This window comes from Diabrotica virgifera, chromosome 1, assembly GCF_917563875.1.
Source record: "Diabrotica virgifera virgifera chromosome 1, PGI_DIABVI_V3a".
Classification (NCBI taxonomy): domain Eukaryota; kingdom Metazoa; phylum Arthropoda; class Insecta; order Coleoptera; family Chrysomelidae; genus Diabrotica; species Diabrotica virgifera.
Window position 1 is genome coordinate 16,557,146 of NC_065443.1, and position 26,675 is coordinate 16,583,820.

At 33.5% G+C, this 26,675-nt stretch overlaps 1 protein-coding gene across 1 annotated transcript; it reads left to right on the plus strand.

Annotated features, from left to right (window-relative positions):
• Positions 1-26,675, plus strand: LOC114334238 (DNA-directed RNA polymerase III subunit RPC2). The gene is made up of 16 exons (XM_028284275.2): positions 1-180; positions 1,165-1,319; positions 1,699-1,875; positions 6,959-7,247; positions 7,363-7,677; positions 8,203-8,454; positions 8,886-9,086; positions 11,237-11,399; positions 12,290-12,544; positions 13,926-14,126; positions 15,437-15,828; positions 18,062-18,299; positions 18,414-18,557; positions 21,196-21,397; positions 24,013-24,126; positions 26,419-26,675. Exons 1-16 carry the CDS (start codon positions 106-108, stop codon positions 26,636-26,638), a joined length of 3,393 nt encoding a protein of 1,130 aa, XP_028140076.1. The 5' UTR covers positions 1-105; the 3' UTR covers positions 26,639-26,675.

The following is a 26,675-nucleotide window of genomic DNA, read 5'->3' on the forward strand; positions in this document are numbered from 1 at the left end:
ATGACGTCTAAAATACGTCATTGCAAATGGAGAAGAACATAACCTCTTTAAATGGTAGTAAATATTTATTTTTAATTTTAGTTGGGTAGTTTTATTTTAGAAAACATGAAAGAGAAGGAGTCCTATGAACATGTTTATGGAGATCCTAAACAATATCACATGCCGATTAAAGAAATAGAGGTAAGTGATAAATATGTAATAATTTACGTTGCCCACATTTGTGCAACCCTTTTTCAAAATGTTACATTACCTTTTTTACAAGAACAATTATTTCGAAAATATAACTTAATCCCGCGGTAGTCTAGCGCGGACCCTCACTTCATAAAAATCTATTTTTTATGATATTTTGACTGTTTCATTCATCCCAGGTTAGTTATAGGTCTGGATCCCGCGTATGAAAAAAAAGTTGATTAATAGCAAGCTGAAAATTTGTTAATAGCTTAAGGGTGTCTAGTCGGACAAACTTTGATATATGGGAACACTGGAACAGGGGAAGTTTTAATTGTGGAACAGGTTAAAAATTTGGAACGGTCAGACCACGAAAACGGCACATGTATTTTGTCCGACAGAACAGACTTAAACTCTCCGAACAGAGATTAAACTCTCATGCAAAAATCAGACTGCTATTTATCACCAAATGGGCGTTTTAATGAGTGGAACATCTAGAATATGTCAAATGACAGGAATTATGACAGGTGATAAATAGCAGTCTGATTTTTGCATGAGAGTTTAATCTCTGTTCGGAGAGTTTAAGTCTGTTCTGTCGGACAAAATAAATGTGCCGTTTTCGTGGTCTGACCGTTCCAAATTTTTAACCTGTTCCACAATTAAAACTGCCCCTGTTCCAGTGTTCCCATATATCAAAGTTTATCCGACTAGACACCCTTAAGCTATTAACAAATTTTCAGCTTGCTATTAATAAACTTTTTTTTCATACGCGGGATCCAGACCTATTAGCAAGTCTAGGTACCTTCTAGCATTAGCAAGTCTAAGTACTGTCTTGCTTTAGTCTGTATAATATCAAATCTTTAATGAGTTGGTTTCTATAACGACTATTGGTTTCTCAAAAATAGGTGAGACTATGGCAGGGTTAATACAAAATAAAACTAAATGAAATTAAAATATGTATGTTTTATATCTTAATTTATTTTATTTCGTTTGTAGGAAAAATGGAAGTTGGTGCCTGCCTTTCTGAAAATAAGAGGATTGGTAAAACAACATATAGACTCATTCAATTACTTCATTGCAGTTGAAATTAAGAAGATAGTTGAAGCTAACAACAAAGTAACATGTGATGCTGACCCACTATTTTATATCAAGTGAGTGAACCAATACAGTTAGGTTCAGCGCCCATGATAGAACTAGTTTAAAACAACAGTTTGAAATGAGTTTCAGGCGAATTGCCTCATGGACGAATCCTTTTGCTTTTATGCTGCCCAGATAACAAAATAGTTTGCGAGTGTAGTTGTTTTCAGACAGTAGTTTTAAAACAGTTGTGCTATGAACGCAGTTGACCTTACAACTTAATAGGCTATTTTAAATATTTAACTTTATTCTCGTATGATTATTATATAATTACTTTTACTCATTTGTTCGTGGCAATTAAGTCGTGGAGTCAGTTATAGCAAGTTTTTTTTGTAAAATAGTGTGATAATAGTCAACTATTGGTAATATTAAACCATCTACTTTGTCTAATAGGTACACAAATGTTCAAGTTGGAACACCTGATGTGGATGAAGGTTTCAATATTAGCAAACCTACGACACCTCATGAATGTAGATTAAGAGATATGACATATTCAGCTCCAATAACAGTTGATATAGAATACACAAGAGGATCCCAAAGGCTCTCTAAAACAGGCCTGTTAATTGGAAGGTAAGTACACATGTAAATTATACAGTGATGAGTGTGCTAATAACCAGCAAAATAACACAAAGGATGGAAAACATAATACATTGGGTAACAAAAAGAGATGAATCTAGTGGAGGTGGAAATTATCGTTATAAACATATAAATAATTAACGTTACATTACATAGTTTCCCACCTTTAGACATCTATGACAGGAGTATTTTATAAAATTTTATAAATAAATAAAACCGGTGCTGCCCAAAATCCCGACAGCCAAAATCCCAACAGCCAAAACACCGACACGCCAGAATCCCGACATGCAACAATCCTTGCATAAGTAAAAATTCCGACTTTTGTTAATACTTTTAATACAAAATACTTTTGTTTAGTAACAAAAAATAAAAAACAAGAAATAAATGTAATTATATGTTAAAAAGAAACTTATCAAACCTGTCAGGATTCTGGCCTGTCGGGATTCTGGCGGTCAGGATTGTGGCTGTCGGGATTTTGGCTGTCGGGATTTTGGGATAGACCCAAATAAAACACCTTGATATTAAAATATCAGATATATTTAGTAAACTGTCTTCTTTGGATGTTAACAAAGCGCCTGGACCAGATGGGCTACTTACTTTATTCTTAAAAAAATACTCCTTTATTCTTTCAAGACTTTTGTACCACATTTTCAAGCTCTCCCTCCAAACTGAAATCTTCCCTGACTACTGGAAAGACAGCTTTCTAAAGCCCATCTTTAAATCCGGTGACAAAACCTGTGTAACAAACTATCGCCCCATCAGTATAATCAGTGCAATCCCCAAGGTATTTGAAAGTCTGGTATGTGACATTCTAACCCCTTTATTTGAACCTCTACTAGTTCAACAACAGTTTGTGTTTAGACGACGAAAATCTACAGAATTAAATCTTCTTAGTCATGTGGACTTCTTGCTGGATGCCTTGGAGAAGGGGTATCAAGTGGATACAATATACGCTGACTTCTCCAAGACATTCGACAGGGTGCTACACAATATTTTGTTGCATAAGTTAAAACTGATTGGGATTGATGAGCCTTTATTGTCATGGTTCCAAAGCTACTTATCTGATCGTAGACTGATTGTTAAAATTGGCACTTTTCTTTCTAAAATTATCCAAGTTCCATCAGTAGTGCCTCAAGGCTCTCACCTTGGGCCACTCTTGTTTAATATTTTCATAAACAACATAAATGAATGCTTCGCGATCAGTTTATTTTTTCTCTTTGCTGATGATCTAAAATTAAGCTGTGTGATTAAATCCCCAGAGGATTGTGAAAAACTACAGTATGATTTAAATAACTGGCTAGAGTGGTGTAAAAGAAATAGCATGGAACTTAATCCAACTAAACGTAAAACTATGACTTTTTCCCGTTCCAGAAATGCTATTGTTTTTGACTACAATATTGCTCACTATACTTTCGAAAGAACTTCCCTTTTTAAAGACTTGGGGGTCACCTTTGATACAAACTTACAGCTTTCTCATCATCTGGAGAATGTTGTTAATATGGCTTTCCAGATGCTTGGTTTTATTAGAAGATGCACCCAGGACTACACAAATATTACAGCTTTAAAAACCCTCTACTGTGCTTTGGTCCGTCCCCATCTTGAGTATGACTCCTGTGTATGGTCTTTAGTTAGTTGAACATAAAGGGCCTAGCCGGGTAAGATGTTGAAAAGTGCCCCCAACTCGATTTAAATTCCATATAGGCCACTTTTTAGCACATATAGAGGAACTCACTTTCTGAAATTTTTAGCCCCCTAGGTGGTCACGTGACCCCCCTAGAGCCTAATTAGGCTTTTTATGTTTTTATTTTTATCTCAGCCGTATCAAGAGCTAGCCAAAAACTTTATTTGAAAAAGTTGTAAGTTTCAAAAAGATCTATATGAAAAATTTTTTTTTTTATTTTTTAGCGGGAGATTCGAATTTTTAGAACAATTTTAAACTTTTAAATAACTCTGAAAAAAAAACTGAGACACTCGTTTTTACTAAAATCAATTATAACGTGTATTTTTGCACAATATTTGACCCTGAATTTTTTCAGATTTTTAAAATTGGTGAAACGTACCTTTAAAAATAAAAAACCGCATTTTTCGTTTTTTTTTTCGTTTTTTGATATAATTTTATACATATTTTTCAAAAAAGGTAACACCGTCACTAGGATAGGTAAAAAACTGAAAAAGAATTGGGGTTTGATTTATAAAATTTTTTTGTAACGCCATCAATTTTCAAGATACAGGGCGTTAAAGAAAACAAAATTTTACACATTTTTTACGATTTTGCTGAAACTACTGGCAACATTGTAATAAAACTTGGCGGGTTTTAAGAGGTAGTTATTTGTGCATGTTTTGACATACAATTAAGGATTTGATATTCATCATTGGCGCGCATAGGGGTAATGGTCTGAACTTTTTAAAGAATAAAGATAGTACGCCACTGACATATTTCAAATTAACAATCGTTTTTGAATTCCTCGTTCAATTTGTGACAAAAAATCTATCTTTTTATTTTTTCATACGACGCGCCATTTTTATTCAAAAAATAAAAGATCTTAATCCTTACAAAGCATTCGAACTTCTAGTAGTTTCTACATCTACATACATACATAAACTCGTACATCCATTATAAAAATTAATTCGAATACTTTGGAAGCGTTAAGATATTTTATTTTTTGCAAAAAAACAGCGCGTCGTATGAAAAAATGGGAAGATAGATTTTTTGTCAAAAATGGAACGAGGAATTCAAAAATGATTGTTAATTTGAAATATGTCAGTGGCGTACCATCTTTTTTTCTTTAAAAAGTTCAGACCATTACCCGTATGCGCGCCAATGATGAATATAAAATTCTTAATTGTATGTCAAAAAATGCACAATAACTACTTCTTAAAACCTGCCAAATTTTATTGCAATGTTGCCAGTAGTTTCGGCAAAATCGTAAAAAATGTGTAAAATTTTGTTTTCTTCAACGCCTTGTATATTGAAAATGGATGGCGAATTGAAAATATGTATACAATTGTATCAAAAAACGAAAAAAAAAACCAAAAAAATGCGGTTTTTTATTTTTAGAGGTACGTTTCACCAATTTTAAAAATTTGAGAAAATTCAGGATGAAAGATTGTGCAAAAATACACATTATAATTGATTTTCGTAAAAACGAGTGTCTTAGTTTTTTTTTCAGAGTTATTTAAAAGTTTAAAATTGTTCTAAAAATTCGAATTTCCCGCCAAAAAATTAAAAAAAAATTTTTTCATATAGATCTTTTTTAAACTTACAACTTTTTTAAATAAAGTTTTTGGCTACCTCTTGACGCGGCTGAGATAAAAAATAAAAACATAAAATGCCTAATTAGGCTCTAGGGGGGTCACGTGACCACCTAGGGGTCTAAAAATTTCAGAAAGTGAGTTCCTCTATATGTGCTAAAAAGTGACCTATATGGAATTTAAATTGAGTTGGGGGCACTTTTCACCATCTTACCCGGCTAGGCCCTTTTTAAAGCAAATTGCATATAGACTTAATATCTTGGACAACTACAATGATGCAAATATTCTTAATATCCTAAATATGGCACCAATCATTGCTCGTCATAACAGAAGGGATCTCATCACTTTCTACAACATCCTACATGAAAAAACTGGAACTCCAGAGCTTCTTCAAAAAATTAATATTGATGTCCCACCAAGAACAACCAGGACTACAGTTAGTTTCCATTACCCAATCCACCATACTAACTATGGTCTTAACAACTTCCCCACTAGAACTTCCAGACTAGCAAACCAGCACCTTAACATTTTTTCAAACTTATAGCAAGTTCCTGAGTCAGGTTTTAGTAAACATTAACTATGTAAGACTTATTATTCTGTAATCTAAAAGCTTAAAAGTTAACATAAATTGTAATTGGGCTTTGCCCGTTTATAAATAAAATACATAAATAAATAAAAAAAATCTACTGTTACAGTGACAGTTGTCATACTCCTCTGATACATCTAAAGGTGGGAAACTATGTAATGTAATGTTAATTTATATGTTTATAACGATAATTTCCACCTCCACTAGTTTCATCTCTTTTTGTTGCTCAATGTATTATGTTTTCCATCTTTTGTGTTATTTTGCCAGTTATTAGCGCGTGCATCACTGTATAGAAGCATAGATAAACATTCCATTTACCTGGAAGGATCTGTGCCTTATAAAATCATCATCATTTTTGACTTAACAATTCTTTGTGGATCTTGGCCTGCTGCAAGATTCATCACCATTATGTTTGGTTTTTGCCGTTGGCCTCTGCTTTTTCTTCCTATAGATGTTCCTGTGGTTAATTTTTTAGCAATTTTGTTGTCTGGCATTCATATTTTGTGTTCAACTCATCTCAACAACACAAGTTGCTATGTTTTAATGAATGTTATGATGTCTTGTTCATGAAAGAGTTGGAATAATTTGAAGTTATATCTTTTGTGTCACTGGCAGTCACTGCCTTTGGTTTATAGCTCCAAATATTTTGCCTTTAATCCTTCAAACATTTCCAAAACTTTTTCATCTTTCTGGGCCAGAGTCCATGTTTCTGCCCCACATGTAAGGACCGGTCTCAGCAGTGTTTTGTATGTAATAATTTTAGTCCTTCTTTGGATGTTTCCTGAGTGGAATTGTTTTTAGAGTCCGAAGTATCCCTATTTGTAAAGTTTATTCGTCTTTTAATTTCTTCGCTTGTTTTGGTGACCAACTGTTGATGACTAGACTAACCTGTTTCACTGCCATTTCCAATGCTAGGAAGTATTGTTCAACATCTCGTTTGCTACGCCCTACTATTCAATGTCATCAGTGTATGCTAACATTTGTATCAATCTATTGTAAATAGTACTGCCGTCTTGTTGCCTTTTTCAAGTCAATATTAATTAGGAGGCAGTTTTCTTAAGTTGTTAGTACCCTACTTCAGGTTTAGGTTTTCTTTTTCTATACAAGTGCCTTAATATGGAGGCAATCATAAAGTAAGTAAGAATTGGTACAAAAAGGTTTTTTTACATATCAAATTGATAATCAACAACCTATTTACATATTTTTTTCTAAATAAAACAAAATTTTGAAAATCTTTAGGATGCCAATTATGCTGAAATCATCAAATTGTGTTCTGAGCGGCAAATCCGAGTATGAATTAGCAAAAATGAATGAATGCCCGTTAGACCCAGGTGGATACTTTGTTGTCAAAGGACAAGAAAAAGTTATTTTGATTCAAGAACAGTTAACAAAAAATAGAATGTTGGTCGAGGAAGGAAAGTATGGTGTGCAGTGCCAAGTGACCAGTTCCACTCACGAAAAGAAGTCCAGAACGAATGTATTTGTCAAAGGAAATAAGTATTACGTGGGGCATAATACTTTCACAGATGTAAGTTTTTATCATTCTCTTCTTAATACAGTTTATTAAAAGTTTTTGTTGTTCTCATAAATGTTGTTTCTATAGACTTTTTGGTATCCAATACCCTTAATTTTACATTTTTTAGCCTATCCTTGTCTCTGTAGTATTTAAAGCTTTGAACATCATAAACGACCAGGAGATATGTGAACTGATAGGAATAAACGACATTCACAAATTGACTCCCACTTTAGAAGAATGCCACAACCTGAAGATCTATACACAGGAGTCAGCGTTAGCATACTTAGGAACCAAATTAGTCGTAAAAAGATACGTTACATCAGCATCAAAGATGAAAACACCTGCAGATGAAGCTCGAGACTTACTGGCAACTACTGTTCTGGCTCATGTACCGGTAGAAGAATATAATTTTAGACTCAAAGCTATCTATCTAGGACTGATGGTAAGATAGATTTTTTATTTCATATCTATTTCATTTTTACTGATCTATTGACTTTTGGATATAGTTACTGCATTTGTAAAGTTTTCCTTTGCACAATTATCTACTTTGTCCATCTTTCAAATACATTAAGGCCCAGTTTTTACAATAAAAGGTGCCACTCAAAACTCAATAGTAATTATTGTATTCTTTATTGTACTTGCCATGTTTTCTATCTACAGAGAGTTGCCTGGGACCATAACCTTTAGTTTTGTGAATTAGACACTTGTCCTTTTATTACTTAGCTTTATTTAGCACTCTAATACTACTGAAATACATATTCTAATTTTGTTAATCATGTGCTTATGGCCCCCTATGTTTTTATACGTAACCTATATATCTATATACAAAATCTATCATGTCATATTTTTCTTCTCCACTTTACGGCCATAGAACAGCATAAAAAGGATTAAGGGAATTATCACACTTTACATTTTCTATCAATGTTCACAATAGCAACATTTATTTTAAAATAAAAATATTTCTTAGATAAAGAAAGTTATCGAAGCACAAAACGACAGTCAACTACTGGACGACAGGGACTATTATGGTAACAAAAGATTGGAATTGGCTGGTTCTCTTATTTCTCTAATGTTCGAAGACGTGTTCAAAAGGTTCAACTGGGAACTCACAGCCATCGCAGAAAAGACCATTCCCAAGATTAGGGCTACACAGTTTGACGTCGTCAAATACATGAGATCTGATTTGATAACAAGTTGTTTGGTGTTTGCTATATCCACGGTAAGTTAACAAGATAAAGATATATATAGATTGTTTCCTTTTAAGTCCGTGGCATGTCATCAATGCCATATCAAAGTGCTTATAAATTGTTTAACAATCATTTCAGAATTAAATTAAGTAATTTTACATATACATTATGTTCTGGTCTTTAATCGTCCACCTTACAATGCAGACTTATCACCATGTGATTACCAATATATATATTTAAACTCAATCATAGCATATGCCTATCTACAACATCTTTTAGTTGACAATCCATGAAAAGACTAACTGATTCCTTGTTTTACTTGGGAAACTGTTAAGAGGTAATCCTATAGTTCGAATTGAGGGAACCAAAATATTCAAAAACCCAAGTTACCTGGTGTATTTGTGTCTTTTTAACTATTTCAAATTCAGTATTAATATTGAATGTTATTGATATTTTTTTTAAGGGAAATTGGACCATAAAACGTTTCAGAATGGAACGGTTGGGAGTTACTCAAGTTCTTTCGAGGCTGAGCTACATTTCTGCGTTAGGTATGATGACTAGAGTGAACTCACAGTTTGAAAAAACCAGGAAAGTGTCGGGACCAAGGTCTCTTCAGCCTAGCCAGTGGGGAATGCTGTGTCCGAGTGATACACCTGAAGGAGAAGTGAGTATTTCAATGTTAAACAAGTAAAATTTTTTTTTATATATTTTTGCCTTAATTTACACAAAAGCTTTGTTGCCAAATTTATTCAAAAAGACTGAAACATTATTTTAATATACTCACGGACAAAAATATTGCATATTTAATCTTAAATCGTTATTTTTTGTTTATTTTTATCTTTAAGTATTTTATTTATTTATTTATTTATCTATTTATTTAATTTATTTATTTATTTGATGTATTTTAATTTATTAGAGATAAATAAATGGTTAAACATAGTCTTTATAGCCTAATATGCAATAAGGTCACAAATTAACAAACATTGGGTGCGTTCGGACGACCACAGCGGCTGGACAGCTGAGCCAGCAGTAGCTGTCAGACGTCACCGCTGGAAGTAAGCCGCTGAGAGATTTACTAAGCTTTCCCTATCACAGCTGGATACAACCACTCAGCCGATTTCTGCTGACAGTCAGCCGCTATGGTCGTCCGAATGCACACATTGCATAGTATGGAAAGTGTGCTTTGGCAACTTGACAATTCTTGTTTTGTTGAAATGTCAGAATATGTTAGATGGAGAGTTTTATTTTTTGATTCTGCAGTTTTATTGCTCATATGCCAGATTTAAGCGAGTTAGCGTGTGTTAAAATGTTACTTTAAGAAATGAGGGTTGCAGATAAGAAGATACTGCGTGGATAGTGGGTATCCACCAGTCGATTTTTTTCTCGTATAGTAAAGCGATACAATGAGCCTGGAGAATACAAAAAGCGACCTGGTCAAGGATGAAAAAGATGTACAACGCCAAGAGATGACCGATATTTAAGACTTCGGTTTTTGCTAAACCGTACACTTACAGCTCCCCATCTCAAAAATTAATTACTGATCACAAGATAAGTTGAGGTAAGTATCAAAACAGTGACTAGAAGACTTAGAGGTTGGTTTGAATCCAAAACGGCCTGCCAGAGTTCCACTTCTTCTACCACGGCATAAAACTCAACGGTTGGACTTTGCAAGAGACCACGTTAACTGGAACGAACATCAATGGGGAACAGTTCTTTTCACAGATCAAACGAGGATACAATTATGGAAGCCACATGGACGTGATCGAGTATACAGAAGGTCTGGGGAACATTTCGCAGAATGTAATCTTGTACAAAATGTTAGCTTTGGTGGCGGTTCCATAATGCTATGGTGTGGCATTAGTTGGGAGAGTCGTACGGAGCTTATTGAGGTGAATATTCGAATTAAGGCTGACTGGTACATATGGAGCATCTTTTAAGAGCATGTTGTTCCTTATGCCGGCTTCATTGGGTATGATAACTTTGTGCTAATGCATGATAATGCCCGTGCACATGCCGCAGGAACAGTCATACAATATCTTAAGGATGTTGGGGTTGAGGCTCTAGACTGGCCACCAATGAGCCCTGATGCAAATCCCATAGACCATATATGGGACATTCTACGACGACGTATACGAGCAAGAAATCCTGCTCCCAACTCAATTGCAGAATTAAAATGCACAGGAAGAATGGAATCGACTTCCACAAGAAATCATCCGATATATTCTGCAGATCATGCCTAGAAGGATACAGGCAATCATTAGAGCCAAAGGAGGAAATAATAGGTACTAAATTGTTACAATGTTGCCGTAAAAAATTGTTCTATTGTCGTTATTGTTTCTCTTTCTAATTAAATGTTATAGGCAAAATCAAACTATTTCATTAATTTCTCTACAAATTAGTTGTGACTCTACAATATGCAAGTTACTTGACAATAAATATACGTAAGATAGTCCAGCTCAACTTATTTAGCAATAGAAAGTACAAAACTTTTTAAAAGGAAAAAGATATACTTTACAAACAAAATATGCAATATTTTTGTTCTGTGAGTGTATATGGTCAGTTTGTTTTAATTATTTATTTATTGCACAAGTATAATATTGTTTCATTAAAAAAATGGCATTTAATTCCGTGTACTTTGTTTACTGCTTCGAATTCTGATAACATATGTAGTCATAGTGAAAAAATACGAGTAGAAGAAGGAAGAAAAGTGACGGGAGCTGAAAATGGCAAAAAGAACCAAAACTTTATTTTATTTTTAATGTATACTCGATTCGTTAATGTTGTACACAGATTTACTTATAAAATATCTTTCAGGCTTGTGGTTTAGTAAAAAATTTGGCATTGATGACTCACATTACCACAGAAGTCGACGAATTCCCCCTCATTAGACTGGCCCGAAATGCTGGAGTCCAAGACATTAATATGGTTGCTAGTTTTGCTATCCATTCTCCTTCAACGTATATTGTATTTCTAAACGGTAAGAAAATTGATATATTTATTGGATTATGCGTTATAAAGTAGAGTATAGTATGTAGATGTACAATCTAGCCAGCCCTTTGGATGTCATCATCAACCTTAATAGTCCAATGCAATTATCGTTTACACCTCTATCTTATCGTGTCTTTTTCGTATCCACTTTTTGACACAGACCTCCTCGTCTCCACCACTGCTCTTTATCCAACACTGTTATCGTCCATCCAGTGGTTTTGCATTTAGTTTTTGATAAGCAAGCCTGATTATTTTCATATATTATCAAATAATAATGATTTATAAGCCTATTTTCTTTTTGTTTTCTACGGTTTAATATTAATCCGGTATTCCGAGTTGAATCGCATTGGACTTTGCTACGTCGAGCTTTCGACTTACACTTTGGAGTGTTCATAAGGAGTTCCCAGATCATTTTACTAATATACTGCTGATTTTGGTCGAATAGATTGTAATTTTATATCGTCAATATCGATAATGACGTTGTTCGTTGAATTGGTGTTTGGCTGAAGAATTTTTGACCGCAGGGGCTGAATTTGTCTGCGGAGGGAGGTGTTTTATTGCAATTGAGGAGAGGTTTCCATGTTGAAAGTAACCGGATGTCGACATGCATTTTATTGAAACAATTAGGGCGCTTTTCTATCTCAATGGCTTTTCTCGACCAAAGCTTCATTTTTGGAAAAGGATCAGTGCTATGGTGTTGGAATATAAAAAATCAAGTTTATGAAGCCACAGTTGAATTAATTAAAACACATTAGATGAGTTTGAAGTTGTTATGATATAGATATTACGCGGGTATAAAACAGTTATCAATTATTGTTTTCTCACTACATAGCATAATCTATTACTCTTTACATCATAATATTAATCTTCTTATTCTAGGTAATATCTTGGGAATCACGAAAAACTATAGGAAACTAATAAAAGTATACAGGATGACCCGCCGAAAAGGCTTTATATCTGGATATGTGTCGATTTATCCTAGCCATCTGCACAAATGCGTATATATCAGTTCGGATAGCGGGCGTTTGTGCAGGCCCTACATCATAGTGGATAATGGGATACCTCTCGTTAACGATAAACACATTTTAGAACTCGAAAAGGGTATGAGAGGTTTCGAAGACTTTCTTCAGAATGGTAAGTGTATATTTTCCTAAATGACGGTGGTATATTTTTTCTATTTGCATAAAAACTCCATAAAGGAGGTATGTGTTCCATAAATATATTCTCCGACATGTTTCGCCACGTTGTGGCTTCACAGACTGATTTAATATTAAATAATTGTTATTCAACGGTAAATTAAGCATGATTTATCGTTATTTTTTTATAAAAGTATAATTTTATCATTAAATTTCGCCCTTAATCAGAATGTCATGAATGCTTCTGCCACTGTACTCGCTTTTTGATTAGGAAGGAATGCAGTGTCAGGCCATTTTGAAAAGTAATCCACTGTGATCATTAAGTACATGTTTTCTCTTTCTGTCATCGGTAGTGGGCCGAGAATATCCACTGCAAGTTGTTCAAGGGGCTCTTCGGAAAGATATTGTGCCATTTTACCACAACTTCTTGTTCTAGGACCTTTTCCATCATTACATATATATTGCATTTTTCTTACACCAATCTTCTACATCTCCGTAACAGTGGATCCAGTAAAATCTGTCTCGAACTATGGCAAATGTTCTTTTGAGTCCAAAATATCCTCCAGAAAGGGCTGCTATGAAATTTGTCCAACATACTTTTAATGTGTGATTTTGGAGTACCAATTATTGAACTGTACGTACTCCATCGGAACTTTCCCACTGCCAAATAGGTCTTAGTCCTTTTAAACCATTCTCGTATGACTTTTAAGTCATTCTTTTTCTCTTGAGAGTATTTTTCAGGTTTACCATGGAAGTCTGGTCATTACTCTTCAAGCTGACACTGGCTTTAAATCTGTAATTCGTTAAAAGCATCTTGGAATTCTTGGAATTGTTTATTTAATACATACTGCAAAATTAACACATAATATGTTATGTTCTCTTAATTTTTTCTATTTCAATTGTACTAATCGCTAGTTGATCCTTCAAATGAGGCAGTTCAGATTACAGAGTGTATGTTTCCTTTCTATAGTCGCCTTATCCTCCAGGTTTGACTCCCTTGGACTATCTATTTTCGGAACCTCCTCTTTGTCCAGCGTTTTTCGTCCAATTAAGAAACCATTGCATCTGTAGATGAGTACTTTGCAGTACTTTCAAGAGTAAATAATATAATTGGAACACTTGATGAAACTTGATGAAATATATTGGTGTTATGTTAGAGGACAATATGTTAAAGAATAAAAACTTCTTTAACAACATGAATTGAAATTTTCATCATGAGATCAAGACCTTGCTACACAACTCTCATATACAATGAGTTTAAACTTGTTTTATTGACGTTTCTACCTCCAATAAACTATTTCCAATCTTGCTGTTTCCACGTTATAGTCAATACTTACAGATATGTAATAAAATATTTGCTAATTGTCTGTCATTTTTAGGACTCATTGAATTTTTGGACGTAAATGAAGAAAACGACAGCTATATAGCCTGTTACGAGAAGGATATAACATCGCAAACCACACATCTAGAAATAGCAACCTTTACCTTACTGGGAGTATGTGCAGGACTGGTTCCATACCCTCATCACAATCAGTCTCCAAGAAATACTTATCAGTGCGCTATGGGCAAACAAGCCATGGGTAAATATGTATTAGTATTAATTATTTGGTAGTTTAAGGATCAGTCTAGATTAATTTTTTTTTTTTTGGAAAAAAATATATATTTTCACGGTCAGCCTAATAAAATTTCACGTAAATGTTGTTGCAGCTAATGTTTGGCTTTAGGAATCATGAATAACTCACAAATTAAAGTATGTAATCAGGTACCTATAGGGAATTCTTAAGAAATATTAAAGTACCATAAAATGTCATTTTCATCACAATACTAAAATACTGGTTGTTCCATTTAAGAAAACTCAGAAAATACTCATTCCGAGTTCCGACCAAGCCTGTATATCTAAATTAAACATTTCACTATATTAATAATTTTTAACAATATCTGCCTATATTAAAAACCATTGGAACATAAATAGATTTTTTTATGCCGAATCTAATTATCTTTTAAAATACCTCGTATAACATTGCAGAACCTTATATTTCAAAAAAGAAAATTTCGAGGAGAATTAAAAAATGTAAAAATATACAGGGTTTTCCATTAAAAAAACATAAGTTTCTTTCACCCTGTCGATACGGGTGGCCCTGTATATTTACAAATATTTTTAGATTATGGTACTATCTATGACCCAACTTTTACCTAAAAATTTTTGAAGTTATACTTCTTTAGGAGCGATTGAGAGTGTATTTTTATTATTCTGCGCGCATGCGCACACAGACAGTATGGCGTTAGTTGCTAAATCTACGTTATGTATAAATAGGTATATCAGTGCAAAAAAGGTGTGAAAAGAATATATTAGTGTTTTTAGTAAATATATTTATTATAATTTTTGTGTCTTTGGATTTGTCTTCCTCGCGACTAAGATAAGTATTATTAAAACATTTATATTTATTATACTTCACTTCGTCTGTTTGTTACCGGGGATTGTCATTATGTTCGAGGCTATATACACACAGAGCTCGCAGCGGTATTGGTATAGCATTCGGCTAGATATGGAGAGGTCTTGGGTTCAAATCCGTACCATTTCTATTATTTTTTTTTTATTTTTGGAAAGTGGTAAGGATTAAAATCAGTTTAATATTTAAATAAAATAAAAATAAACTGTTTAAAGTATATTTATTTCGTTGAAATCATATAATAGAAGTATAACTTCTTACTTGCGTACATAGTACTCACACTCTTTTTTTTTTCGTATCTCTTACGACAAACGAGTACCTAATTGAACTTCCTCTCATTAATGCCGTACCATGTATGTTTTTTCTCATCAGCGGCATGACACAATTTGGGATTAGTCTCTCACACAAGCATATTCGCTACAATATTTAATACGTTTTAGGAACAATTGGCTACAACCAAAAAAATCGTATGGACACTCTCCTCTACAACCTCGTATACCCGCAAGCGCCAATGGTAAAAACTAAAACCATAGAACTAACCAATTTCGATAAGCTACCGGCCGGTCAGAACGCTACCGTAGCCGTGATGAGCTACAGCGGTTACGATATCGAAGACGCCCTCATTTTGAACAAAGCTTCCATCGACAGAGGTTTCGGCAGATGTCTAGTCTACAAGAACTCCAAATGCATCATGAAGCGGTATCCAAATCAAACGTTCGACAGGATTCAAGGACCGATGATCGACGCAACTACCGGTCAACCTGCGTGGAAGCACAACTGCTTGGACAATGACGGAATTGTCGCTCCAGGAGAGTTGGTACAAAGTAGACAGGTAAGTTTACTTCATTACAGCAATAATAAACATTCAATCTATCTACTTCTTTAAGTGCCGTCTCTTTTAAAAAGGTTTGTTATCGTTACGGCAATCTTCACCTTTGATACTGCTGCTGCTCTAAACGAGATGTTTAACAGATAATGAGATGAGATGTTTAATGATAACAGACTTACAATTTTACCGTTGTCTCAAATTGTTTAGATATACGTCGTAAGCCTATGCTTCTTCTGCCCAGTATATTTCCCAATATAATGATCTGCAGCAACTCATATCTGTCACCTCTCATGACATGACCCAGATACGGCAATTTTCATATTTTAATTGTATTTACTATCTCCTTTTCCTTATTTATTATTTTTAATACGTCATTGTTCGCAACCTTATCGACCCAACTTATTTTTAGAATTCTTCTATAAGCCCACATCTCAAATGCTTCTATGTAAATTTTTGGTCTTCAAAATAGTAAATGGCTTATCACCTGAATATTTTCAAGAATTCATTTCTTTTAACAAAAATATTCATTCTTATAATACCAGAGGTTAAGATGACATATATATACCTAGAACTATGTATAAAAGTACGATGAATTCGCACTTTTTTAAAAGCTTTCTTAAGTTTAATCAGTTACCTGCAGCTGTAAAAAAATGTACTAGTCTCAATAATTTCAAAATATTGCTTAAACAACATATCAAAAATTTATAGTGTACTTTCTTTTCTTTATATTGTATGTATATTAGGTTTTTTTTCTATTTAAATAAAGATCTATCTATCTATCTATCTATTCTGTTTTTCATACTCTTTTTTTAGCATCCAAGCCTCCATTCCGTACAATAACGGAAAATACATAACACCTCAGTATTCATACTTTGAGTTGCAGACTCAGATCATGGCTGCAAAGTACTTTTCTCACATTATTGAATGATTTTCCTGTACGTAATTTGATCTCTTGAGTATAATCGTCGTTTTTGGTTACGATTGTTCCCAAGTATGTATATCTTTTGAACACCTGCAATTCTTCAACCGACTCTGCGATTACTAACGTATCATCGGCGCATCTAATGTTATTTATATGTTCCCGATTGACTTTAATTGCACTTGATATTTCCTTTAGTGCTTTCTGAAATATCTCTTCTGAATATACATTAAAGAGCAGCAGAGAAAGTACGAGTCATAGCCTTCGTTGTATTTCTATAGTTCGTTGCCAACCATTACAGATGCAACTTGGTTAAAGTACAAGTTTGATTTTATTCTAATATCTTTCATATCCAGATTTTTATCTTGAAGTAGCTGTAGGAGGCGATTATGTAGGACTTTGTCAAATGCCTTGCTGTAATCAAGGAAAAAATATAAAGAGGTTGTTTAACATCCATAAACCTTTGCGCCAATATATTAAGGGAAAACAAGGCTGCTCTTCTTTTAATCTTCGGATGACCAAGGGGGGGGGGTAAATTTAGACCCCAGCGTATGTTTTTCTTTAATAAATTCAAAAGTATTTTTAATTTGTAACTCATTATTTTTTTTATTTGACTTTAATATCATTCTAGATATCCTCATATTTTGAAATAAAAAAAATTCCCTATATTTTACGAATAAAAAATATATTCTGATGTTGATGTTTAGTAAAATACCGTCTATTATGTGGAATTCCAAGAAGTTTTTTTTACACTGCGCATTATCAAAATCTATTTTTAGACTGTGATGCCTGTTATATACGAATCATGACATTCCTGTCAGCTACATTTAGTCATTATTATTATTTCCTGGCGTATATTATTATAGTTTCTTAGTATTTTGTGTACATATAAGATATGGCCCGCAAATATCTTACTGGGCCTGAGTTACAGGAAATTGTTACTGCTAGCGATTTTTATGATGATATAGAAGATGAAATAGTATCAGAAAACGAGGATGTATTGTTAAATGAAGATTTAAATGCTGAAAACATTCATTCCAGGTCATTTTTGACCTGGGGTCATTTTTTACCCCCGTTAGTCATCCGTGTAACAAAAAAAGGTTGGTCATCGGAAGGTTAAACAACAATTTTTAATAGTCTTGTTTTTCATCACATTTCATCTTGGAAACATTATGGAACACCTTTATTACTGTAAGTATATGCTACAGCTCACATACTCTAAAGTTTCTGGTGACGAATAACGTATTTGCCCAGAATTATTTACATCAATATCTAAAAAAAAATATTCGAGAAAGTGAAATACAAAATGTGTTTCAGGTCCTCATCAACAAATCTGTACCAACGGTGTCAGCGGTTCCTGGTAGTACGAATACCTCCGTAGAATATAAAGATACTCCAGTCACTTATAGAAACGATGAACCCAGTTATATAGAGAAGGTGTTAATTAGCACAAACGAGGAAGATACCACGTTGTTGAAGGTGCTCCTCAGGCAGACCAGAAGACCTGAAATTGGCGACAAATTTAGTTCCAGGCATGGTCAAAAGGGAGTCGTGGGTAAGTCTAAATATGAATAGAAGAACTGCCGATGAGAATCCCAATCTTTATCTCTCCAGTGATACTTTTTTTAATAACTACATCAAAAATTGATTACTAATGATTATTTTGCAGGTCTCGTGGTAGAACAAGAAGATATGCCATTCAATGAATACGGTATTTGTCCAGATATTATTATGAACCCACATGGTTTTCCCTCTAGAATGACAGTTGGTAAATTAATAGAATTACTGGCTGGAAAAGCTGGGTTGGTCGAAGGTAAGAAATTCATTTTTCTATCGGTTTACTTATTGAAATGTTTCAATACAATTCAAAATCGTAAATCAAATGAGTCAGGAGGCGGTCCTGAACTTAGCTAATTAAGTACACCTAAATTTAGTCTCACAAGTTTTTCATCATTTTTCTATAGTAAATCTTTAAATTAATTATAAGAAACATAACCAGTAGTTTAGTTATTAGTGGTGATTTGATTGCCGTAAGTACTTTTATCAATATATTTACGGTTTCATCAAAATATTAAAGAATTACGAATTTCAATCCAGTCATACAGTTTTGTAAATTCGAAAGCGATTAACAAAAACTTATTTTTTGGCTTATCTTCGACAAGTTAAATACTTTGTAAGTACAGAGTCGTACCGACCCAATTACTATATAGTGAAATGAAATAAGAAAATTTAAATAAAAAGTATTTAACAATTTTATCCGATGGCTGGTACTTCTGACTAGAGGGGTCCTCCAATGTTACCCGATCAACAAACACCATCTTACTCTACAATTACCCAACAGAAAGCAGCTACATTCCCTGCCAAAGAACAAGCCATTATTATACCAGCAGTAGACACACTAAAATTAGAAGATTACGTTACAGCAATAGGATCACTAGTACAGCCCAAAAATGTACTCTTTTCATCACGAATTTCTAACGGCAGAATCTGCATCTACCTCTTCAGCAAATAAGTTGTTAACAATTTTTTAACAGACCACGGAGGAATAAAAATAGGAGACAATGTTATTAGAGCGAGAAGATTAGTCACTCCTGCTAATAGGTTACTGTTGTCTAATGTCTGTCCGACTATTCCTCATCACATCGTCGAAAAATATCTTGCTGAGAAGGGCTTTCATCTTCTTTCACCGATGTCTTTCTTAAGAGCTGGAATTCAAGACCCTCAATATAGTCACGTATTAAGCTTACGTAGACAGGTGTACTATACACCTGTCGACAATCTTGTCTTTCCTGAATCAATTCTCATTGACTTCGATAATACGTCTTACCGAATCTTTCTTTCTGATGGACTCACCTGCTATCTCTGTCATCAATCTGGTCATATAGCCTAAACATGTACCAATACGGCCATACAGCCAAACCCGTCCATACCTACATCCCAAACTGACCAAGACTCTATTCCTTCCTTTAATGCAATAGCAGAAAACAAAAATCACTCTGTTCAGAATAAAATAGAAAACACTTGTGAAGTAATGGAGTCCCAAGAACTCCATACAGAAATTACTAGACCGAAACGTTCTAATTCTGAAATATCGACTCCACTTAGTACACCACCGGTAGAAAACACAGAAGTAGTTTTTACGGAACCAAAAGCAATATCAACAAAAAAGCCAAGAGCCACTAAATCTGATACAAAAACAGGAAAACAGTTTCTACAGAATCACTTATCCAACCTTCAAAGGAATTTATTGATGAAGCTTCAACCCAGTTTGATTTAAACTATGCAGAGATAGTCAGATTTCTGGATGATGCACATGGTTTTCCCAATCCATTAAATATCGCACAAGAATACACGGAAAACATGACAGGAATATTAACAATACTAACAGAAATCTACCCCAAACTCGAAGACAGACGCATTAAATCTAGAATTACACGAATAAAGAAGAAAATACGTCGTCAACTAAATCTAGAACAAATGATGACAGAACTCCGAATGATGACTCCGAAGATACAGATGTTTCTCAAGGAAACCCCAATTTAAAAAAAATCAATAAAAAAAATATTAACAATAAATGGATATTATTCAGTAGAATATACAAGGATTATTTACACACATCGAAACACTTCAACTTCTAATAAAAGAAATAAACCCACAAAGTATATATCTACAAGTAACAAACTTTAAAAACAACAAAAAATATAACTTAAACATTTTGATTCCTACCACAAATTTTGATTGTTATAGACTGTCCACTATATCAACTGGAAAGACAAGCTACTGGACTACCAAGTGATATTAAGTGTGCATTAGACTGTGATTGTGACAAAATCATTCGGTTTTTAAAAGAAACTAAAGTCTATAACCAAATATGAGTGCTAACGTTAAGAACAATTATAAATTAAAATCAACTTTGTAAAACTCTATAGTTTGTATATTATATTAATTAAATATCTATTGTACCACCGCTAATAACCTTTTATGGTTGATGCGGGTTATTTCTAATAAGAAAAAAAATGAGTCAGGAACCAAAATTCGAATTATTTATCCTCTGAGTTTTTAATATGGAAAAATAAAGCACAACAGAGTGGTGAAATACTCGACAAGCGAATCTATAATTGCATTCATGACCTGTTGTTCACCGTGATAATCGTCTTTAGCGAACTAGGTCCTTTTATACCCACAAAAGTGGATAAAAATATAATCTAAAAGTAAAAATGATTCAGATTTGATTACAGTGCAGAATCTATGTGCTTGTACATATTTCGGATTTATCTTATCCTCATCAGAGCACCTGTGTGGGTGCAGAGGTAGAGGCACGCAAATACGTATAAGCACATAGTGGAGGCTCTGTACTGTAATCAAATCTGAATCTTCTTTAGTTTTAGTTTACAATTCAAAATGTTTCAAATGTCCATTTTACTACTAATACTAAAAATTACTAATTTTAGGTAAATTTCATTACGGAACAGCCTTTGGTGGATCCAAAGTATCGGACGTAAGCGAAGAGTTGGTTAAGCATGGATTTAACTATCAAGGCAAAGATATATTTTATTCTGGTATAACGGGCGAGCCCCTCGAAGCTTATATTTACTCAGGTCCCGTTTATTACCAAAAACTGAAGCATATGGTTCAGGATAAGATCCATGGGAGGTAAGTATTTTTATAGAGATAAGTACACTAAATGGTTAACAATATCATCTATTGATCTGATTTTCGAGCCTTATTGTATCCATTTTTGGACATAGGTCCAGGTATAAATAAACACACTCAGTAGAGCTTATAGCTTCAATTTAGTTACTCTTCAACTATGCAACCCACTTTCAACCCTCTTAATACCACCCTCTGACCTGCTGGAAACCTTCAACCGTCGATTATTTACTTTTTTAGCCAATACAATCCAAAATTCTTTATTTTGGTTACTTTCTGACGATCCAACTCTCTTCTTACTCCTTTAACAATACCTGCAGGACTGATAGAAGACTTCAACTAAAGATTATTTACTGTTTTGGCCAACACCATCTCAAAATTCTTCATCTCTTGGCACCGAAGCCTCTTTTTACCACCTTGACATCACCGTCTGACCTGTTAAGAACTTGTAACCATAAACTATTTACTTTATAAATTATTATCCAAAAGTCTTCATTTTGACCATTCCAGCTTCTTCTCGCCCCTTAAACACCACCTACTAACCTGTTAAAATCCTTCAGCGATTGAATATTTCTTCTTCAGCCATTACTTCTTACTTTCTGACCATCCAATTCGCTTCTTACTCCTTTATCGATACTCTCTGATCTGCTAGAAGATTTCATCTAAGGATTAGTTTTACTTTTTCAGTGAGTACCACCCAAATTTCTACATCTCCTGCTATTCAAACCTCTTTTACCCACTTGACATCACCCTCTGACTTGCTAGACATTTCTCACCTTCTCTTCTTCTATAATTGCGCCATCTCTCTTCGAAGGTTTTCGATCAAATTGACAATAGTTGATCGTTAGATGGTGGCTATAAAGAATATACAGAGTGTGCCAAAGAAAACAGTCCACCTCGATATTTGGCAGTATTTATTAGATTTTAAGGAAATGACTAAACAGGTCGATTTTTGATCTAAGGGGGACACATTTTTACGCTACATACATCTGTCATTTGTCAATCCCCTCTCTTCCACTTCCCCACCCTTTATTTTTAAATAGGGAATAGGGGTTATGTGCTGGCTTATTTGAAAGGTTATTCAATTCTCTATTCAGTAATATAAACATTAACATAATTATTTATACAGGGTGTCCAAAATTTTTTTTTAATTAAAATAACTGACACAAAAGGAAGAATGTGCGTAATTTATTTAATTCAAAATACATTCTACTGCTGGCACAAAACAGGAAAAAATGTTTTTCTATAAATAAACCTTGCTTTTTGCTTAATTTCAATGTCCAAGCTGCCACCCATCTGCCTCTTTGTAGGTTGAATATTGAATTTAAGCAACAAACAATGTTTATTTGTAAAATAAACATTTTTTTCTGTTTTCTGTCAGCAGTAGAATGTATTTTGAGTTAAATAAATTGCATACATTCTTCTTTTTGTGTTAATTAATTTATTTCAAAATAATTTTTCTTTGACACCCTGTATAAATAATTATGTCAATGTTAATATTACTGAATAGAGAATTGAATAACCTTTCAAATGAGCTAGAACACGATCCCTATTCCCTATTTAAAAATAAGGGGTATATGGGAAATAAGGGGGATATGGAAGGGAGGGGGTTGTCAAATGACAGATATATTTGAATAACATTTTTATCTACCGTAAAAATGTGTCCCCCTTAGATGAAAAATCGACCTGTTTCTTCATATCCTTAAAATCTAATAAATACTGCCAAATATCGAGGTGGACTCTTTTTTTTTGTCCCACTCTGTATATTGTAAAGAGAGTAGTTGTCTTTATTTAAACAATTGTTGAGTGTCTTATCGAGATCTTATTGGATAACAAATAAATCGATACAAAGGAGTATCGAAGCACTGACATAATTCTTGTACATATTGTAACACTAAGAAAAACCAAATTTGAAGACTCTAAGACTTTTACTTCGGTTTATTATATAGACGGAATGGACAATGATACGGTTTCAATAATTACTTGTCTGGTCCTTAAAATCCGAGAAATAAACAGATCTTTGTTCAGTTTTATATTTACATATTTAGTTTTTTGAAGTTATACTTCTTTGGGCACGAAGGTGAATTTTACATTTCCTGGCGCATGCGCACACCGACAGTATGGTATTAGTCGCTACATCTTTTAAGTTATGTAGCGCAAATAAGGTGTGCGTGAAAAGAATATATTATTAGTGTTTTTAGTAAATATACATATTTATTATAATTTTTATATCTGTGGATTTGTCTTCCTCCTAATAAGTATTATTGAAAATGTTTATTTTCAATTAATGTATCTGTCGCCGTGATTGTAATTATGTCCGAGAAATGTGGTAGCTGATCGGTAGAGCATTCGCCTAGGGATCGAGAGGTCCCCTGTTCGAATCCTGACAAAGTCATATCCTTTTTTTTGGTATTCTTTTTGTTCTTTCTAAAATTAGTTTAGTATTTAAATACAATTTAAAAAACTGTTTAAAGTAGATAGGTATATTGATATCGTTGAAATCATAATATGAAGTTAGATTATATTATAAAAGAAATATAACTTCTTACGTGCGTACAAAGTACACACATTATTTTTTTGTCTGTATGAATAAAGATTAAAAGAACTGTTATGTGTAGGGGTCGAGGACCACGAGCTGTTTTAACTAGACAACCCACAGAAGGAAGAAGCCGAGATGGAGGTCTTAGGTTGGGTGAAATGGAGAGAGATTGTCTTATCGGCTACGGTGCAAGGTTTGTATCTTTTTAATCTATTTTTCTTAACAGGTACTCTTAAACTTTCCACTTAAAATTGTCATTAATTTTGCGGTTCATTAGGGAAGTTGCACAATTTTTTTATTACATAATAATGTTCAGTTTTGTTTAAAAATGAGATTTCCAAAATTTTACGCTTCAAAAACTCATAATAACTTAGAAATACAAATTTAAAATCCTCTGCGATTTAAAATAGTTCATACGACCCGTGACGTCGCAATAGTTTTACTAGATTGTTATGTTTATGGTTATATTTAGGTATATTCTTCTTCTCCTTCTTTAGTTTATTGGCCTCCATCTACTTGGGTATCTGGCCAGCTCATCGTCGGGGAATAAGGGAAAATAATTATATTCTACTGACATTTATCGTATGTCATTGTAATAATATATACCAGTTTGTTGAGATTTTAGTTTGATACAGTTTTTGAAGGAAAGGAAAGAAGGTTTACTATGGAAAATAAAACCATTTTGTAAAAGTTATAAGTTTTCTATGAACAGTTCAAACGATCAAAACCACTCGTGACGTCACATAACTGTATTTTCTCCTGACGTTTATAATGTCTAATTTAAAATTATATACAATTTTGTTTACTTTGTTGGTTCAGAATGTAAACATATACTCATATGACGTCACGACGCGTTTTGGGCTAGCTGCTTTAATTTGAATTTAAAATCATCTCTAGGGGCCAAACGGAACACAAAAACAACTTTTTTATTTTTGATACATGTTTTAAATTATGTTCTGTTGTGATTTATAAAAAATTTTCCGAATTTAAAAGTTTATGCAAGTTCCCTATTTAGAAATATGTAATATAAGATAATTTTATTTTTAGAAAAAATATTTAGAAATAATATGTACTCAGTAATTCGTCGTTTAGAGTGATTATATTTTAAAAAATACCCTGTTTAATGTATTATATACACTTATAATCGATGAAAAAGCAAAAGCGGAAAGCAAAGAGCTTCTGAGAAAGAGAATGGTTTAGAAGAAGAGTTTAGGTTCTGTTTGTGTAGGTTTACGGTAGATACAATAGTGGAGGTAATCATTTAGTTTGGAGATAGATAAGTCGAGGAAATTAATGGAGTTACGAGTTTCTAGTTCCATGGTAAAAATGATGTTTGATTGGATTTGATTGGATGGATTTGATTAATTTTGTGAAATTATGAGCTGGATCGGACTTTTCTGAAATAAAGTCTAAGTAGTCATCAACATAACGGAACCAGTGTAGAATCTCAGGATTTTTTGTGATCTGATTGGATTCTAAGTGATCCATAAAGTCAGCTAAAAATGAGGATAAGCAACTACCCACTCCTAAACTATCAGGTTGTTGATCCTCAAGCCTTTAAATTTATAAATTAATCTGTTGAAAATGATTTGAATTCTTTCAGTTGATGAGATTATTCGATTATAGAGCAGATAATCACCATGTTAAAAAAATTTACTCACAATCGGTTAGTAATTTTTGGATTTCTAACCTTTGAAGTAATCAGGAAGCGACTTATTACTTACTTTACTTCCTTAGCTAGCCGGGAAAGTACTTTCCCGGCTAGCATCTGTCACTTTTCTACCTGCAAATGTCAATGTCATTTTTGATTAAAAGATGGTTTAGAAAGAATAAAATCCACTCAACATTTATTTAATTAAGAAGTACTTTCCCGGCTAGCATCTGTCACTTTTCTACCTGCAAATGTCAATGTCATTTTTGATTAAAAGATTGTTTAGAAAGAATAGAATCCACTCAACATTTATTTAAGAAACAACAAAAACAATAACAAAAAGAAAACTATTTGGAATTATAAATATTAATAATTACATTGGAATTATGATTACTATTAACGGTTAAAGTAAGACCGTGTTGCTCAAAATTATATGTACAATTAATGGCGTCGTGTATCGCCTAAATGTCAGATTCAACAAACTTGTTTTGTTACATAGCAACGATCTCACAGGTTACTTAAAATAATTCATCTTATCACATAATGAAAATGGATACAAATATTTGAAACGAAATTATTATTGGTAGATTGTGAGTATTAGAAATCCATAAACTACTAACCGATTATGAGTAAAATAGTATACAAACCTCGCGGGAACTCATTCTAGCCTCGCGTCTGTAGTTTACCTCGGTGCTTTGCACCTCGGTAAACTACCTTGCCGCTCGGCTGAAATAGAGTACTTTCCCGCTAGGTATGTAATATACTATATCATATTTTGTGAAAAAAATTTGGTATTTTTACGAACACAATTTTAACTTTGATAATTAATTTTAGCATGATGTTAGTGGAGCGTCTGATGGTATCTAGTGATCAATGTGAAGTAGATGTATGCAACAAATGCGGCCTATTGGGATACTGCGGATGGTGCAATAGCTGCAAAAGCTCTGGACAGGTGTCCAGCATCACCATGCCTTACGCGTGTAAATTGTTGTTGACGGAGCTACAGTCGATGAATATAACCGCCAGACTGACATTAACCCATTATTGTAAATGAGAAATTGGCTATAAATAAAACGTTTTCTGTTATACAA

Coding starts and splice junctions, on each gene's coding strand:
- LOC114334238 (XM_028284275.2), top strand. CDS start 106: ATGAAAGAGAAGGAGTCCTATGAACATGTTTATGGAGATCCTAAACAA. Junction 14,127..15,436: donor TATGGGCAAACAAGCCATGG/GTAAATATGTAT, acceptor AATACGTTTTAG/GAACAATTGGCTACAACCAA. Junction 21,398..24,012: donor CAGGATAAGATCCATGGGAG/GTAAGTATTTTT, acceptor TGTTATGTGTAG/GGGTCGAGGACCACGAGCTG.